Consider the following 19,718-nt stretch of genomic DNA (forward strand, 5'->3'; position numbering starts at 1 on the left):
GGGCTCATGGGTCTGAGTGTTTTGGAAGCCTGTTGATGGATCAGACCTAGAAGAGGGACTGGTTTGGCTGAACAAACAAACAGCAGCTCTTCTTTTCACAATGGTCAGCTCTGTGTGTGTCCATGTGTGTGCATGCACGTGTGTAATCCCTTCCTGCCCTCCTCTGCAAACCTCTCCTACCTGGCCAGGGGAAGGCTTCTTTAGGGTTACACTATCAGCCTCCTATTTTATCAACATATCTGAGAAGTATCTTTAAATAAAAGGTACTTTAAATTAAAATTCTTGCTGTTTTGCTCTACTATTAAACTGGGAATGGGGTCACAGCGAGATGTCCCAGACTACATTTGAAGTGCACATCCAAATACATTATGAAGCATTATAAGGAGGCACCTAGTTGAGTTCATCTTTGTGTACAATGCCATGCACTCAAGACAGCTGCCCTGCCAAGCTCTGACCTCCATATCCTGGCTGTGTGAGTAAGCTATTAGTTGGGTTTCAGAAAGCTAAGATAGAACCCTAATATAACCTGTAAGAGGGCAAGAAATATTCTAAGTAATTGATTGCTATCTTGTCTTATTCTGTCATACGAAGGCAAATAAGCATTTTTAGCTACAAACTGTGTTGCAATCAAAAATTTTACACCAAATGGTCTGTTGAAAATTTCAGCCAAATTAGTCAACAGTGAATACAAGAAGGAGTAAAGTCTGCATGCAGTCGTGTGCACTTGGTCTGTGTGTGCCAAAACAGGAAATCTCAGCACCCCGTTCCAATTAAGCAAAGGCTGATTTCTTATGGAACACAAATTTTCTACTTTTCCCCCAGAACAACCTTATACCGATGTTTTAAATACTGGTAAAACATTGTTTTTAATTTCACACCTCACATAGCACAGTCAAATGCTTCATAACAACATAAACAAAACTTTAGGCAGAGCTTTGCGACTGAAGTCAAACAATGATTTCCCCCCACAGTACGCACTCAAGGTTTGCAGGGAGAATACAGAAACTTGTTGGCTAAGGCCACAGAAATGAGTTCTCTGGTGTTTTGGCTGCTGCCGCCAAAGCTAGTCAAGAATGTGTTAACAGTGGACGCATTGATCCAAATCCCATTATTCCCACCACTCATCAAGGAATAATTTATTCTATTTCTGTTCTCCTTTTGGTTGTATCGTAGGATCGAACAACTTGCGACTGGGAAACAACACCGTGTTCTTCTTGAGAAAATGCATACCCATCTGAAAAAGCAAAGGAAGAAAAAAAGAAATCAGTACCTGGAGTTCAGCTCAAGAGCACAGACCACTTTTAGGAACAGTTTTAGGCATCACTGAAGTTATGTGATTGAGACTGCAACCATCTTAATTTCTGTGCTGTGCTTCTCACGCTTAGAGTTGCACACTGCATTGCCCATGTGGCACGGAAAGGGTGTGTGCTGCCAGCTCTGTCCCTCTGCTCCCCTCCCCAGGTCAGTGCACACAGTCACCAATGCCCTTTGAGTTAACCTAATAAGCTATAGATTGATTTGAGCACTGCCATAGTACTCCCATAGTGGCAGAGCTTCTTTAAAAACTTAACAGAGAAGTAGAGATTTGCATTTCGGCTTGACTCCTCTGTAGTTGCTCGATACCAGCAGTTCCTCTGGAGAAAGGTAGGAATGTCTAGCCCACAACCAGATTTTCCTCACATCTTCCTCAACTCCCCTCAGGATTTTTTTTTTTTTTTTACAGACTTTCAAGTGGCATCTGACAAATTGCACCACAAAACTCTTGATTCTCTCAGCCAGTCACTTATATTTTGCATAGAGTAAACACACATTCTGGAGGCATCTATTTTGTTAATCCTGCTAGTTAGCACAATCTTGTGGTCTCCCTAGAAACTACTCAAATGAAAATAACCACATGTCTGATTTCTTTTAAAGTACTGTGGACAGGCAGGTGACATTTCTGATAGCATCTGCAGAACACCACAATGTTGGTAAAACAGTCACAAAAAGCTAATGGGCCAACATGATGAAACAGCAGACAGACTTGCAGATGTGGCCCCACAGAAAATTCTGAATGGAAAACTATAGCAAAGGATAGGAGAATTTTTGACACTCCAAGTCACAAGCACAACAGGAAATTTTTGCCAGTAAGTGGAGAGGATTCAAACAGAAATATGTATAGTCACATTGCTCCAGTCACATCTGTCTCATGGAAGTGATTGCAGGACAGCAGGAACCTTGATTTGATTGCATGACCAATCATCCCAGCATCCCATTTTATTTTCCCTGAGTGATTCTATGCCAATATACATACTGCTACAGAGGCACAGGTTCGTTTTTGCTGCCTGTAGCTAAAGGTTCACAGAATACATTCATAAAGTGCAAACAGTCTTTTGGAAAAAAGTATGCCCATACTGGATCATTGCAAAGGAAGTATGATGTACAAAACAGGCTTTCATTTAAAAAAGGGTAGATTCACACCTAAACAAACACCTCCAGTGGGTTTGTTCCATGAAAACGGCCAGGATCCTGTTAGCTTTTTCAGCTAAATTCTCCATGGATAAGTCAACTTGGCCAAAGACCACAAGCTTAAGCCCTAGAAGACTGAAGCCCATGTCCCATTGCCTGATTTGCATCAAGGCAGTTTTGCCATATTTACTTATCCATAAGATCATCCAGCGTAGTGGAGTCTTCAACTGCCATAACTACTGCAAATCCAGCACTGACCACACAAGTCAGTCCTGGGTGTCATCTTCCCATGACCTGCATATTCCCAATGCTAGCACAGGCCTGCAGACAGCCAGGCAGCCCAGTCACCCTGCAACGCCAGTGCCAAATTCACTCAAAGGAACCTGTTCACCACTCCTACACCAAGAAGAAACACCTCAATACAGCAAGAAATTTCAGGCTAAGATGATCTGTGATTAAAAATACCAGGTGTATCCTTACATCTTCATGTCCTTCATCCATCCTGGACTACCAGCAATGAGGGTTTTGTGCGTACATCATGGGAAAGGCTGTGACTCCCCAATCTTCTCAGCTGAAGCTCAACATTTGGCAGTTCATTTAAGACTTTTCCTGTAGATCTCTATACAGGAAGATGAGTTCATATTACGTTTTTCTATTCACATTACAATTAAAATTGAACTTCAAGCTGTTTAGGCAGCCGACTTTGCCTTGTGGAATCAAAATGCTGCGAATGCTTGAGTCCCATCCACTCCCCAAGCAGCTCTACATTTCCACTGTTTCCAGACCTCATCCAAAAACAATGAAAGTTGCCATCTGTCAGTTACTAGGGAGCTTTCCGGAAGTTGAACTTTTCCCTCAACTCCAGTTTTAAAACCACACCTATGAGCCTGCCTTGGGAACAAGGCTCTCATTGTTCAGCTGGCCTGCAGCAGCCCATGGAAGGAGCACATTTCTTTGGGGCTTTCTGGGCACAACCCACTCACCCTCACAGAAGGAAGGACCTTTATGCTCTGAGGCTTTCTTTTAATGGAGGAATGGGGCACTTTTGAATATCTGTCAGTGGGGCTCATTTGTTAAGAAGAGATTCACATTCTCATCAAATCTAAGGTTTCCCTGCAACCAGATATTATCAGGCAATCTACTGAATTTTAAAAGCATCCTGTTTGGTTTCCTTAAAGCTTTGATATTCTATGAGTAGATCTGAATCTAGTCTCCCAACAGGTCTCTAATTTAACACACTCTTTTTCTGCTCACTGCAATGGCTGTTCTGGTCTGTGCAACCCTGGACTACAGCAACCACCTCAACGTGTGTGCCTTGAACACAGACAGCAACGTTGTGCAAGCTCAACAGCACTCTCACGGGCAACAGCTTCCAAGACCAGCACCAGAAAGAGTCCAGAGGGCTCTTTTTATTCCAGAAGATCTCCTCATGGAAGGGCTGCTTAACGTTTTAGTCACTTCAGGGATTTATTTTAGAGGACTTCTACTTGTTGCAGTCTCCTCTGGTACACCCAAATTGTCTGTCCTAGGATTTGCTTAGGCCAGCCAGCAAGAAGACAGTTGTCACTGGCAGCCCTTCAGAACCTTCAGGTGCTGCAGCATTTCACTAGTCATTTCACATATCACTGCAGTGATATCATGGTTTAGTACAGTCCAAAGTATAAAATGCATCCCTTTGTTTGCCTTCAGAGAAAAATGCCCAGATTCAAATCTAGTAAAACTTTTAGAGAGTTGGGGAGATGTGAGGGATCTTCTTTTTTTTTTTTAAATCTCTTTTAGGAAATATTGCTTCTTAGATAGCAAAACTCTCCCTGACATAATGAAAACCAACATAGTGGTATCACTTGACCAGCCAAATCCTGACTCAGGTGAAACATTTGGTTCTGTAGAGTTTTTAAGGAGATTTGCTGTGATGTCACAGTTCACATTTACCAGTTAAAAAGTGAATGCTAGCTCAGCTTTGACTTCTCCAGCAACCATCTTCTGTTTAACCTGGGAAAGGGAAAGTTGCCTAAAATCTTGAACAGTTTGATTAATGCTTACAGAAGTAATTAATTCCTCTTCTGATAAACCATGCCTGTGTTTTCTTAAGGACCCAAGAGGAATTCCTGACAAATGGTCCCATCTCTTCAGTCTCAGATACCAACTTACAAGTAGAATTTGCAAGTAGAAAATCGTCAGACACCCCAGCATCAAATTCTAAACCAGTTATTCCTATTTCTTTTTCCTAAATTCATATAAAAAGATTGCAACTCCACTTAACAAACATGTAGCTTGGAAAAAGTACAGAATGTATATTATATTTCAAACACATGCAAGATAAGAGGAAAAACAGTTAAAAAAGCATCTCAAGTAGCTCCCCTGTTGTTTTTCAAATAAAAATGCACTAGCAGAAAGGTGAAAGGAAGAAGGTGTCTGCTAGTGGAGAATAAATGGTGGGATTAGAGCCCTCAGCATGAACACATTATTATTATTTATTATTTGTCAGCCCCCATACTGTGAAACGAACCTCAGATGACAGGTGCTTTTTCTCCACTGATTAATAAGGTGCAAACCATATGCTCTGCATTCAGATTTACTCTATGAAATCACCATATTCTGTCAAAGGAAGAAGGATTTTCTTTGCCAGTATAGGAAAAGCTGTGCTCAATGGGAGCAGGACTCAGCTCTATTTTAAAAGCTCATACTGAGACAAATGAAAACTGAACACCAGCCGGGGCATTACAGGAGGGAAACCACTCTACAGGGATGCTGTGGAACTTTCCTTATAGATGGAGGGTATCCTTCCCGTCCTCTGGGGGCACAGGTGATACAGGTCAGTCATACAGGAGGAAAGGGGAGGTCAAGAGCGATCTTTTATATCTACAGAGTTTGTCTAAAGGAGGTGCTACTCTTACAAAGGCACAGCAGCAAAAGAGACAAGAACCTGGATGGAGACCTGGAGAAAGCCTCACTGCCAGCACACCCTCTGAGGGAGAGTTTTTGGAAGTCATTACCTTCCCTCAAGGGTGAGCCACACAGCAAGCTGAAGGGAAGGGTCCAAAGACACATCTGAGAGGAGTCTGGGAGCATTTCCTGCTCATTCTTAAGAGGTTTCAGAAGGCAGATGGCAACGGGAAATCACCAGTTTCACCAGGCACCTTCACCAGGAGGTGAATGCAGTCTGGGGAGCAGTGTTGTCAGCACTGCCTACAAGATTGCACTGGGATGGTTTTTTGTTAGCACCTGGGTTTGACAACCGTATGCAACTCTTCCACTAAAGTCTCCTGACAATGCCATCCAAACAGGAGCTTCACACTTCTTTTAAGTTGTCATAAACTTCTCAACAGTTATACTGGTAGAAAGGAACCACGTGATCTTTGAGAATACAGCCAGAAGATAGATTTCTTTCATGCTTCTGAAAGCTCTACACAATTCAGGAACACAAAAGCAAAGAACAAGAAAAACAGCCATGAAGGTTTTACTTTAAGGACATACCCTACCAAATGGAGAGGGGCTACTCTCCAAGGCAGCTACCTCGAGCCAGTTTCTTTAATGAGAGGAGGTGTTTGAGACACTAATCCTGGCTGGCACTGCCATGGCACTGGCTGTGCAGCTCTGTTGCCCACTTTGGGGGCTGGATCCGCAAGGGCCTAGTGCTGTATGGGAACACCCCAGCCATACATCTTGCCTTAAGGTCTTGTGGTGTGCCAAAGCTTTTGGAGAAGGGCTGGCTCACTGACAGAGAGCTAAGGAAACACACACAATGAGCTTCTGCCTCTTGTACAGGGCTGTGTAGCCTTACGTCAGTCAGCTCTTTCCTCCCACCACTGACCACCAGTAGTAGAAACTAGAAACTCTCTGTGAGATTTTTTTTTCCTTTCCATGTGACTGGAAACAAAGCTGTTTAGGCATTTTTTCCTCCCAAAACATTTGGAAATGGTTGCTGTCAAAAATAAAGTAATTTCCAACCCAGTGCCTCATCTTTACAATCTGTGCTAAGCAATTTTTATCCCATTTTCATTCCTTGTTGGGACAAAGGCAATTCATTTGCTTAAGCTTTTGTCAGCTCTAACTAAACAAACCATTTTCCTGCTTTATATGTAAGCAACAAATTCTGAGTTCAAGTCACAAAAGCAATTTTTGGTCTTCACAGCCTGGGAACTTAGGCTCTGGTGGAAACATATGAACAGTTCAAGACTTCAAACAGAGTACTTGTAGTGTGATTTAAGATACCAGTCCGGCGTGTCAAGGCTGCTGCCCTATTCATCAACTCTTTGCTTTGAAGATTTCTAGCATTTAGTAAACAGTTGTACAATTTAGGGTCGTGAAAACAGCACGTATGTTCCCTGGATTTCACATGGCCTTGTACATATAGCAGCTATGCAACACTGGAAAAAAATATTTGACAAGAGACGACAGAAGTCATGGATACATTACAAAAATCATCTTTCAATCTTAACAGCTTCGCAGTCAAAATTTATGTTCATGTGAAAAACAGATTGCTGATTATAATGTATCCTGACTGTCCTGACTCATTTAGCACTCAATCATTTCCATTTATAAGGAAGCTGTTTATCCAAATTAGAGTTTATTTTGGTCTCATTTTTCTTTCCCAGTAGCTGATCACCTACTAACACCCTTATGATGTGTTCTTTGAGACTAAAATTACATATTAAGTCTGACTAGTTACCTCTGCTGTATCTCCTTTCTGCACTGCTTCACAGGTTTCACAGACTGTGGCAAATCCCCACAGCAGACTATTTTGACAGCCATTTATTTGTGCATTTTATGGATTTCTTCTGCCAATTATTGCTTTTGGAATCTCCTCAAAGAGTGTGTTTGCATGCCCAAAGCCATGTTGCTATCAGCATCCCTGGCTCCTTTATACCAAGGATTAAACCCTAGCAGAAATATGGTCCACAGGGCTGCTCTGCTCACTGGCCTCTCCTCCCAGATGTAATGGGATTGATTGCCCAAAACCCTACATCCCTTGACAGTGATGGCAGCCTTCTAATGGCTCTATCAAGGACAAAGACTATGAGATCCATCCCTGTCCCACCCCTCCTAGTCAAATTTCCCCATGGAAAACAAGAATACCTCAGGTATTATCCCAGCCCTGCCTTCATGACCTGAGCCACAACAGTTCTGCTAGAGAAGGAGACACAACCAGCAGTGAGATCTGACTCCTCTGTGAATCTTAAGCAGCCAGGGGTGTCACTTCCTACTGCAATGGCAATACAAACCCAAAATACCAAGTGTCTGCCCCTTGCTCTATGTGCAGCAGTACTGCACACTGAGGGAGTTATTTTCTTTAGTAAATAAGCCCATTGTTACCACCAGTATCATCGCAAGAGAGGCTGCACTTTCTCACTAGAAAGGGCTGACTGGACACCCTGGTCCCTCAAGCCAGCATGGTCCTTCAGTGCATCTGGCTTACAGAGCTGCTAGAGATGATTTTAAATACTGTGGAAGCCACTGACAAAAACCCATCAGGTAGAGCAGACACAGGAAGACGAATAAATGGATGACTTCTACATCAACAAGAAATGCCATTTATTTGAAGCAGCGGTAGTAGCCAGTTGTGATGTTGCTGCTCTTCCCCCAGCAGCAGACAAAGAGGGAGAGGAGAGAAGCAGCTCTGCAGGGCATGGCTTTCCTCACAGGCACACAGAACCCGAATGGAATCCCTGAAACATCACTGCATTTTCAGCTAACCACAGCTAGTATGAAATTTCCTACAGAAATAATTTCTATTAAAGCTAGGCTCTATCACAACGTTTATTTTACGCAGAGTTTTTGATTTTTAGACTATTCTTAAGACTATCAGAATTCTACCTTTAGAGGACCTGCCTACTGGGATTTTATCATTTGGGCCTGTTGATTGGATCCTAGGGAATTAACCACATTTGAGCTCCCCTTGCCTAGGGCCAGATACACTAATTCCACTTCCAAATGTACGTGTCTTGCTTGGCAGCTCAGCCTCAGCGCCAGATTATCTCTACCTACAATTTAATTAAAAAATAATCACCCTTTCCTTCCCTCATGTGGGGCTGCCGCTGTGAAGCACACACGGACGTGAGCTGCTACTTACGTGATACACTTTGCTGGACAGAGTGAGCACGGAAAAGGCTCGGAGGGGTTTTCCTGCCGAGCCTTTTTAACAAATGGTCACGTTCGTTCACGCTGAGGGAGACAGAAAGAGAGAAAACACACCAGTGAGTAACCAGATAATTTCAAGGTAAAAGTCAGCTGTATTTAAAGTACTTGGCAGCTTTGACTTTGTCAGTACTAAAGGTGGTTGTAGCGTGAAAAAGAATTTTCTATTTCTTTAAACTGCACATTATCAAGAGAACTCCTCCTTTCTAAGGACACTTTGTATAAATCTACTTTTGGTTTAATTCATCCCCAATATCATCATCATTGTGATTTCTGAGTGCCTGATGCCTGTAAATTATTACAAACCATATCAGAACTCTGACATAAAGTGATATGGAACATTAAGAAGATTTCTCTTTATAACTATGCACATGAATCACAGCATCCACAAACTGCCTTAGAGAGAAGGAGCAAAGCATTGCAGATTAGCACAAGGTGGTAGGCTTCTATCACACCTGCAAAATGGCCTGAAGCATCAAAGGTAGGACCCATAGTTAATTCTGCCTTCTAAAGAACACTCTCATTTTAACCTCCCATATGGAAAGAAACTTTCTATCTGGTTTCTCTTATTAAAAACCTCTTTGATTTACACTGTTCTTGTCAGAGGCCTGAAAAAATTACCTCTGAATTTACAAAAAGTGAAAATACAAACTGAAGGTGAAAAACAGTACGCTTACAACCGGTTTAATGTATCTACAAGAATTATTAGAGGCACTCCCCACTTTGATTTTTATAAAAACCATAACACTCGTTTCATCAAGAACTTTATGCCCAGAGTTAAAAAATGATGACTAAGATCCTGACCTTTCAAAGCACTTAATTATGTATATGAGTCCCACTAAGTTCAATGGGGTTTTAAAATAACGTAGGCCTTCAAATCTCATTGCACTGGAGCCTCAAGTAACTTAAATATCAGATTGTTTTCAGAAAGATATTAGAGTCTCCTTTAGTTCAAAGTTCTCCACAACTGGTCTGTTTTTTCCATCTCACCCTTATTCCTAACACTGAGATGGAGCTAGTACATAGAAGGGATCTGTTTGCTGGTACAGGTCCTTGCAGTGTCTTTATCCCATTTGCCCCACATTTACACTGTGTCTCCATTTTCACAGTCTGCTTTTTCTTTCACATCTTTATTCACAAGGAGCAATTCCACTGATTATGCTGCAAACATGGATACACACCTGAATGCCAGTACTGGTGTCTTTCTTGGGTTAGATTACAAATTCACATGCATTTGGTGCATGAAATGGAAATCCCAGCAAGCACAGCTGCTGCTGTCGACATGCTAACAACAGTTTTAAACAAACAACTCCCTTTCACTGAAGCAGTTTGCTAACTTCAATCAGGAAAGTAACTGAAGAATCTCTGAGGTGCCTGTAATATGTAATCCAGCCATGCAGGCTTATATTCCACTTAATAGTCCATTTAGGATAATAGCCAGGCTCACAGTCCTCTGTTCAGTGCATAATGAGGTGCCCACAAAAGAAAGGGTGGAATCCTTTTTTTTTTCCTGTGGTCTCCAAGCTCACACATCTGAAACAGAAGCTTGTAAAACCTATGGACTCCTCAAAAATCTTCACAAACTCTCAGCATTTTCAGACGCTCGTTCTCTTCCCCTCCTTCCCCTGGCACCACAGAATCACACCTGCAGTGGGTATGGCACATTGCTTTCCCTGCCTGCAGTCAGTAGCATCCCCTGAACATAAAACAGAAGTTGATAATAAATTTTGAAGCAGAAGTATTGATTCCAACTGAATTTGTCAAACAAACTCTAACAACTCTTGGCTCATGAGACCTGCATATGTTCAAAGAAGAAAGGATCACAGGTTTCCATTAAAACCAGGGTTACAGCATGAAAGCTTCTAAAAATCTTGGAGGACCCAACTGCTTAAAAAAAAACCAAGACCAGTTGCTGGCTGTAAGAAAATCAAGTACATACAGAAAGAAGTTTCTACCTGCTCCAAGCAGGCAGCATGATGGAAAACATGTACTACAAAGAATCACCAGGTAAGGGTGAAGCAATGGAAGGCACAAAGCAAGACATGAGACTTCTCTAACCTTTAACCTTCCTTGCTTGGGAAGTTGTCAGCCTGCAGAACCAGCCACTACCAGTGCATGTGCAAACCAGTGTACAACCTCTTGCTGACTGCAAAAGAGTGCTGGGTAACTTGTTAGTTTAGTGAAACACTGTCTGAACACACTGCTGTCCTATGAGTGACAGAAGCGCAATACTTGTGCATGTTCTGCAAGTAAAGGACATGTAGGAAAAGTCTTTCCTATCTCAGTAGGACGGTGATTTAAAAAAGGGAATCTTAAACCAATCAAAAATACTTAAACTTATCAAAAATAAGCAATCTTTGCCACGAAGTTCTTACACTGAGAATGGAATTAACCACAGCAGAAAAACACACAAGGAAAAATTCTTCATCTGCTTGTCTACCATGCAGCACCAGATGAAGTGCAGACCAGTAATGCATAGCTCCTCAGGCTTCAGCATTCAATGTGTAAAGGAAAGTGTGCTGTCAAGGGACCTCTGAACAGGAGTGGCACATTGCAGCTCTAAGAATGCCGAAGCCACACTATCTTGGATATTGCTAATTATAATCAACAAGTTCAAAACAGAAGTCACACCTGATTTTCCCATTTGAGAAATTATACTGGATTGTATCTACGCAGAGAAGGAAAAACTCACAGTAGAATTAAAGCATTTGTGGTTTAAGTATGACAGATGACTAAATAAACTGCAAGTCAAGACCAGTCAATTACTATAAAATAAACCTTTAATACACAAAAGTTAATACAACACAGTTCTTCCAAATTGGATGACTATGTAATTTACTAACAGATATTAGATCTCCCAGTACAAACCCTGAAGGGAAAGAAAAGTGAACTGGCTTTCTTAACTAGTTTGTGTTTGCACTCATACCAAGTCCCTGCTTTCAGAAAAGTTTTAATTTCACTTTGTTACCTCTTAACAGCAGGCTAACAGGTAACAAAGTGAAAACTTCTTAGTCTGCCTCACACCTTGATGCAAAAGGAATGACAACATTGGACTCACAAGCAACAGGTTAGGCCTTGCTCACAGAAATATTGCTTGTAAATCAATCCCAAGCATTAGCCATGATTTTCAGATTTACTTCTGCTTTCCAGTGACTCCAAGGCCTATACATTCTTATGTTGTCTAAGAATGGCATCTCCAGATGCATTGAGACAAAAGGATAAGAGATCATGAGATCACACTCTGAATACTGGACAGTTGTGTTCATATTCAGGAACTCAAAAATCTTGTCAGAACGGAAGAAGTCACAATCCAGACATTCGTATGGAAGTCAGTGACATGGAAAGTGACAGTGAAATATGTTTTAGCTGGTTAGTCAGTGACCACTGAGGGGGTAAGGGAGAGGCACCATCTATCTGAAATTTTATGAAGGACAAAGGACTCAGGCAAGATGCTTTGAACTAAACAGATACTTGACTAGAGCAAAAACTATTAAAAGGTTCCAATTCTAAGGGTTTCCATGAAAAAAAAAAAAAAAGGATTTAAAAATCATTAGTCAAATCAGCTAAAATCAGATTTAGTTGCTATCAATAATGCAGAATACCCTAGGCAAGGAATACCTTTGTGATGGCTTCATAAGAGGTTCGAGATAACTTTTGCCTGCCTGGAAGTCTGTGCTAGCAACATCACACAAATTCATTAAGTGAATGGCAAATCAAAAGGTAAACTAAAGGCAACATGTTATTTTATAACAATGCTCTCAATTCCATGAATAAAGTGAATCTTCCATCTTCCTATCTGAATTGCTCTAAGGTGTCAATGGAGACCTCAATTTTATTTTTGTATTCTCTTCTTCTCATCCCTCACAAAAGCAAACAGCCCTTAAATCTAGGCAACAAACATCTGGCTTTACACATTCAAATGAGGTGCATCAAAACAAACAGAATAATTCAAAGCTGACCACAAGGTCCTGCTGTCTCATTTGCTCAAGTAATTAAAAAAAGATGAGCTTCACCACCAATTAATCTACTGAGCACTAATTAGTGTTAATGAGGATTTGTGGTATTTGGTATAGCTTGACCCAGAATGTCCTCCTGAGTCCACTAATTGACTGGTGACAAAAGCAGGGATCACAAAGACTGGAAGGCTAAAGTGGATGCAGGTGCCTCTTAAAATTGGATCTTCCCTTAGAAAACACATGCATATCCCAGATTAAAAAAAAAAAAACAAAAAACCCCCAAAAAAAAACCCCACAAAAAACCAAGATGCAGAGCCCTCCTTCTATTAAAAAAGCTGAATTCTTGTTTGTGTTTTGTTACGACTGTTAGGATTGTTACGATTTGCTAGAGGAGATGCAGAGCAGAAGCACATCAGATAGGCAAATACACTCAAGTTGCCACTGGTTTAAACTTATGGATTATGAAGAACTCAGTCAGATACAGACATTTGAAATTATTTGGTTTGTTTCTGCTTTTCCCCTTTCCAAAATGAAGAACTGAGGTGCTAGTGAAGCCTTACCAGGGCTGCTAGAGATGACACAACCAAAGCACACAAGCACATTTCCCAGCTGCTACCTCTGTGTCAAAAACATGCCAGGACTCATGGCAGAAGCCAGTGCAAGATACTCAGCATCCATGGGTAAGCCCAGAGGACAAGAAAGCTGTTTTCCCTATCATGTGAACACTTACAAAGTCCTCACAATACTGCCTGCATCACTGGTTCTTCTACCCTACAGTGGTGCTGCAGCAGACAGCAACAGGTAAATCATTGTACAGCTTGGTTTGAACCAGAAAATCCTCCAAGGCTTAGGCTGAAGTTGTCCTTAACTCACAGCCCTCCTCCTACCAATACATATTTTCAAAATAAACAGCAGGTAAACCCTTGTTCAGTCTCTCTGTTTACACTGCCACATACTCTGCTAAACACAGCCTGAGAAACTCTGGCTGCCTGCATTATTGTCCCATTGGAGGAAACATCTTGCAGTGTCTTGCCCTTGCACTGCAACAGCAGGGAGGGGAAAGAATGAGGGAGGGGACATGCAACAGCAGGGAGGGGAAAGAATGAAGGAGGGGAGAAGTTTTTGCAAAATATCCCATGTGGCAAAACACAAGGTAAAAGACTAGGAAGTTTCTGTCCTTGCCATCTTTCCCTGTGTATTAACTTTTGAGGGGAAAAGAGGATACTCTTCTCTCTCTTTTTAAATTTTAGAATTGAAACATAGTAATTGATCTCTTTCATACATTTCAATAACCTACACAAAAGTTTGCTGTTTCTTGCTGACATGTTTCTGTCACTGAAAATCACATCAACATAAAATAAAAAGAGCAAGAAGAAAGGTCTGAAGCAGTCCTCTCCAGCTTTGATCAGTCCTAATCACCAAATCCTTTACAAGCAGACTGTTGATTTTCATTTCAGTCTCCTGGCTCTCAAACTCCCTCATGTGTCATCTGAAGAAGAAGAATCAGAGGTTCAAGCACAATGGCTTCTCCCCAAGTATCACCTGGCAAAGATGGCTTGCAGATCCCTCTCTGGCTGCTAGGACACAGCAGGTATTCCTGAGGATTTATTCACAAGCTCCATCCCTCACCTTTCATGCAGTATAACACTGCTTAAAGGCTTACAGCATCGATCACAGTCCTGGCAGACAAAGAGCAAGAACTGTACACCAGGCAGAGGCTGTGGCCACACCTTTGTAATTGGCCAGAGGAGACCTATTTTCTTCCTCAGATACTCCCTGCTGGATGAGGGTATTCCCCCAGAACAAGCCCAGGCCTCAGTTTAATGTGGGTTTTTTTTTTTAGTTTAGAATTGTTAGAAGTTTACAGCAGGCAGAGACATAACTAGTATAGGCTCATCGTCTTGGCATAAGGAGAATATTAAAAACAACATTATTTCAGGCCGGGAATTCAAAATTAAAACATGCAAATCATCTCAAATGCAAGTCACACTAGGGCTGAGGGTTCAGCAAAACTCTATGCTCAAACACCCAGAACATCCCAGGGCTGTGGAAGAAAGGCCCAACTGTCTCAGAGAGCAATTGTATCTCCATCCTGTGGGCTTCACAGACATCACAGCGAGGATTCGCCCTCCAACAGAACTGCAAAAGTAGCAATGAGGGGCTTCTGCTGGCTTCTCTCTCTTTCGATCCACAAAGGGGATATGTTATTTTTTGTTATCTAGCATTTGATTGCAGGAATGTTTTACTCTGAGGTCAGAGTAGGAGGTCTTTTTAATTTAAAAGGCAAACAGGCATTACTGATAATGAAGCTGCAATGTAATCAAAGGAAATCTCTGGAGCATTTCACAAGGAAGTGTCTGAGGCATATAAACAGTAAAACAACAACAAAAAAAACAACCCAGCAATTTCTTTGCAGAGTCAGCGTCTACCAACACTGCTCCTTAATCGCTCTGGATCCAGTTGAAATAGACATCCCAAACCATGCTTCTTTTGCATTTTACTGTAAACACTCAGCAAGCCATTAATAAAAACCCACTTCTAGGACACCAAAGGGTCACTGGGCACAAACCACAGGGGAACAAAGACAGAAGCGCTGCCTGTGCCACTTGCAGGCTGGGAGATGCCAGAAGGTACCTGTCAGAGGTGACTCCTGCAGCAAGCAGCCAGGATTTAAGGAATACCAAATCCTTGCTGAGGGCCAGGTTTCCTGAGAAGCTCAGTTCTTATGCTCTGCCATGGTACAGCACTTCCAGGCCTTCTTTAGTGCAGGGAGCTCACCTCCAGGTACTTCCAAAGCACATGTGAAAGCCACAAAGTAACCTTCTCTCTTTATAAATTGTACTTGACATTATCCAGCCAAATGTTCACCTGATAAGCATCAAACATATCTGGATGTGTGGCCCTTCAAGGTTGACTTGGAGTGCACTGAGAGCAGCCAGCTCTCCAGTCCATGAGAACACGGGGTATTGAGCTCAGCTCACATGCAGCTGCAAGTTTTTTATCCTGCCTGGATGCGAGAAGGTTAAGAGAGTGTCATATACCTTCAGGAGCTGTTCCATGGATGTCCTTGTGGTGACTGACGGCCACCAGTCAGTGGCAGGACTTGACAGTGCTCACCAGCCCACTTTTTCCAGCTCGCACATCACCTGGATCCATGGGGCTGACCCAGCTGGGGCAAAGATGGGCCAGTATGACCCTGGCTGGTAACGAGTGGTTTGGGAAACTATTAAGCCAGCCTAGCAGCCACATCAACAGAAACTCATGGATGCATGGCCCTCACCAAAGCCTCGAAGAAACACTGTTGTTACAGGTTGTGATCTGGCTTGGCAGCACAGTGCTCCAGCCAAACAGCAGCTCTCCCTGTGTGTCCCAGAGGTCTGCGGGATGGAGCACCCACAGCCAGCAGCATCCAGGGCAGGTGCACACAGGTCTACCCACGTTGTCACATCACCTTGTACCTGTAGCAGAATCACCCTGCAGCAGCTGATGGAGGCCAAGACATGTTGTGAGCTTCAGCCAGCCCCCATTTGCAGCACACAGATCATATACAGAGTTCTGGGGCCAAATTCTCAACTCTAAATCCACAGAATGCTCTTCAAGTTCGTCCTTAAAGTCATATGGCTAAAAGCAGGACAAAGCTTTTCCTTTTCATGATAAGCAAAGATGATTCATGTTTTCTTTTTTCATTAGCAATGTCTTAAGACAGAAAAGTCAGATCCCCCTTTGATTCCTAAAATCACTTGGACAATCCATTCTAGCCTTCAGTTTTGAGACTATTAGTCCTAAACTTCTTTCAAAGACTACTTAGAATGATCCTGGGTTTGCATAGCAAGGTTTTGGTAGTGGGAGGCTACAGGGGTGGCTTCTAGGAGAAGCTGCCAGAAGCTTCCCCCATTGTCCTACAGAGCCAATGCCAGCCAGCTCCAAGATGGAATAACAGTGCAGGTTTGATGGGCACCTGTTGTCCAGTCAGGGTGAGCCCACTGAAAAAAGACCAAGCACCTTTATGCCACCTAAAAATATCAGGACTAAACATTACCTGCCTCTCTGAAATGCAACAATCCTAAGAAAATAATTGAGGTCTCTCTCTGCTTAAAGTACCTTCCATTTCCAAGCACTGCAATCACTCAGCACGTGTAAATGCATTTCTTTGGGGGGGGGGGGGTGGTGGGGTGGAAGGCAGACTTCATTGTCAGATGTCCTAAAGTCAACTACCTTAAAGCAAAACTTGAAGCTGCCCAGTTTTGCCCTCAGCCTTCCCAAAACAGGGGAACTGACCCAGTTTAAATCCTGAGAAGCAGAAAAGGCAAGGTGTGGTTTGCTGCTTTTCAGCTACCCTCCTACCCTACCCTATCAGTGCTGTTGACTTCTTGTCCCTAAGTGCCTCACTTTGCACTTACTCTACTGGGTGCTTGGTCATATCCTTTACAGATAAGGTGGCAATACAGTTGCAATTATAACATTCTTTTCCTACTCACTCATTTTTTTCAGAAGTAGTCACCTTGGAGGGTGAAGTTTTCCATGCTTGATCTCTGTGTATAGATTTTTTTTTTTTCCCCGGTTTGGAGTTCTTGCACATGTGTTTTTAAAAAATCTAAACGTACTGGTTTAATAGAAATTCACTTGCACACTTTTACGGAAGTTAAGATTACTTTTGTCTTCAAAAACTCTAAACTCCTCCTATCAGCTTTTTTCTTGCTTTTCTTTACAGAAAAGCTAAAGAACAGCTCAGGGCAACAACAAAAACTGAACCTTGAAAGTGTCATGAACACAATTTAGAGCACAGGCTAGGACATTCTGGTTGAACTGAAAAAAGAAACAAACCCTAAATTGCTTTTCTTTAAGCTTTTAAGTATTTTGTAATTGTCCACTAAATATTTAACACCTAATACAACTTGTGTTTTCTTGTACTTGTTACGCTTAATTTGGCACTTTATTCTTTGCTGCAAATCAGAGAGGAGAATGCAGACTGTCCTGCCTCTCTTCTGAGACTGGGTAAGCCAGCAAAGGAGTCAGGGTCCAGGCAGACTGCTGAAGCCATTAGGCTGGAACAGTTGTTATGGAGCAGTTCTCCTGCTGTGCAGCCTGGAGGGAAGATTTCTTCCTCCCTCCCCTGTGGAGATCCTCAGTGCCCAACCCAGTAAGTCAGGATTAGGCATCAGAGAGACTGGCCCCTTAATCAGTTTTAACTCTCATCTTGTAATGTTCCTTCTTCCTAATCTTTCTTTTCAATTTACAGCTCCATTTTGGCCTTTGTTCTGATACTGTACCTCCATCAACTTTGACTTTGATAGCAGATTTGATCACAGCTCTAAATCCTTCTCCAGGTCACCAGGTTTTAACCCTACTTGTGCAGTGGATCTCCCTCAAGGTTACATGATAGGTACAACCAGGATGGGAAATAATTAATTGCACTGGAGAAGGGGAATGTCAACTCTAACCGGTTTGCACTAGCAAGCCTCCCTAGAGTGGAATCAAACCTAGTAATTTCAAGTGTCTCACACATAGAGGTTAGAAGTGTCAGAAATAAATGGTACATATTAAAAAGAAGAAATAATGTGATGATTCCTTACTGATATGGGACAGAAGGGAGAGAGAAAAGGACATGTGTAGAATAAAAGAAAATTATGCATTTTCACTGTCCATACCGGAATGTTTACCATATGGAATCAAAGAATTAAAAAAACCCCTCACTGATATAATTTTATGTGCTTTTTGCTAGTAAAAGGAGTCTAATATCTTTTTACTAGAAAAGCTGCAAGGAAAAATCGTAAATATGCCAGTCACTTTCTTGTGTATGCTGGTGGAGAAATCTCGCCTTTCCTTCCCAGAAATGGTGCGAAGAACATCTGGAAAAATTGATAAAAAGGATGCTGAGACCTCAAAACCCAAAATACACCTCTCTTCTCTTCGACCTCCTTTTACTCTCAGCTGCAGTGTATGGGCTGGATTCAGATCACAGTCGTGCATATCCTGAGTAAATACATCGAAATCAACACATTCATGAAATAAGAATTTGGCTCCAAACATCCCATGCTGTTTGACCAGCTGAAAGCACAAGAATGAGTTTGATTCAAGTAAGATTCATTGCACCCGCTGAAGTGAAGGAGCCTTACTGGCATAGTCTCCCCATTCCACTAGATGTAACTTGTAGATGTAACTTAGGGTGCATCAATACAAAGATAGAGTACTTTGAAATGCAACGAGCCCAAGCCTCATTCCTCTTGATTTTAATGGAAAAGCTTGCCTTTTGTTCAGGAACCAGGAGATCAGGGCCTCACCTCATTCATGTATTTCTTAAAAGTTAGGTCTGTTTTACCATTTCTGCTTCTGCCAGTGGAAGGCTGAGCCTCTGCTGCTCAGTTATCTGCATAGCCACAAGCCCAAGGCAGGTTTCCCATGTTGCCCTCTTGCTCTTCCCTAGGGACCTGTAGAGCAGGGAAATCTCCATAGGTGCTTATGTCAGCCCATTGATTACCCACCAGGTCACACAGCTATTGAAATGAGACAGGCACCTGCCCTCACACACCAAATAAAACCAAGGCCAAGATAGATAACACCACTCGCTCTCGGGGTGAGAGCTGGTCATGAACTTTTCACCGAAGCAACATGGTTAGATTTGGTGAGAAACACTAAAATGAAAGAGAATCTACGCCAGTGTGTCTCCTTGTTGAAGGCAGACAATGGAGAGACTGTGGGGAGCTGCTGTTTTAGGTGCACTGGAAAAAACAGTATTTGTTTTATGAAACAGAGATGAAAGAGGCACCACAGTCGTCACCAGTGGGTGTCTGAGAGCAGCAAGAGTAAAGGGGCATACTGAAAAATGCTGTGCAAACACACACTGCAGCTTGCTAGGTCTGTAGTCACTTCCCTTCATCTTTGTTCAAGACAAGACTCTGCTTCCCAGATTTCTGACTCAGTTGAAGAAATTCTTCCCAATACTTAAGCGATGCAGGCACTTTTCTGCCACAGGCCAGAGAGGTCCTTCAGTTCCCTGTAAAGTATGCAAATTGTGAAAGCCACATTGTTCTTCAGCATCAAATTATCTAATCCTGCCCACCAATCAATTAATAACAGGACAGAAAAACAACCAAAAAGCCTCTTTCAAAGGGAGCTCTCTGGCAATTCCAAGACAGAGAAACCCTCTGGAACAGGAAATCTACTGTCTCAAAAAGG

The 19,718-nt window shown here is 42.3% G+C and overlaps 1 protein-coding gene across 2 annotated transcripts in view; it reads right to left on the minus strand.

Annotated features, from left to right (window-relative positions):
- Positions 1-272: 272 nt before the first annotated feature.
- ATP8A2 (ATPase phospholipid transporting 8A2) overlaps positions 273-19,718 on the minus strand; it is a 302,495-nt gene continuing 283,049 nt past the window's right edge. For both annotated transcript variants that reach the window (XM_066313085.1, XM_066313088.1), the window contains 2 exons: positions 8,522-8,613; positions 273-1,234 (listed from right to left, as the gene is read on the minus strand). In XM_066313085.1, coding sequence (XP_066169182.1) covers positions 1,137-1,234; positions 8,522-8,613 — 190 coding nt within the window. In that variant the 3' untranslated portion in view covers positions 273-1,136. The remainder of the gene's footprint in view (positions 1,235-8,521; positions 8,614-19,718) is intronic.

This window comes from Sylvia atricapilla, chromosome 2 (genome assembly GCF_009819655.1).
Source record: "Sylvia atricapilla isolate bSylAtr1 chromosome 2, bSylAtr1.pri, whole genome shotgun sequence".
Classification (NCBI taxonomy): domain Eukaryota; kingdom Metazoa; phylum Chordata; class Aves; order Passeriformes; family Sylviidae; genus Sylvia; species Sylvia atricapilla.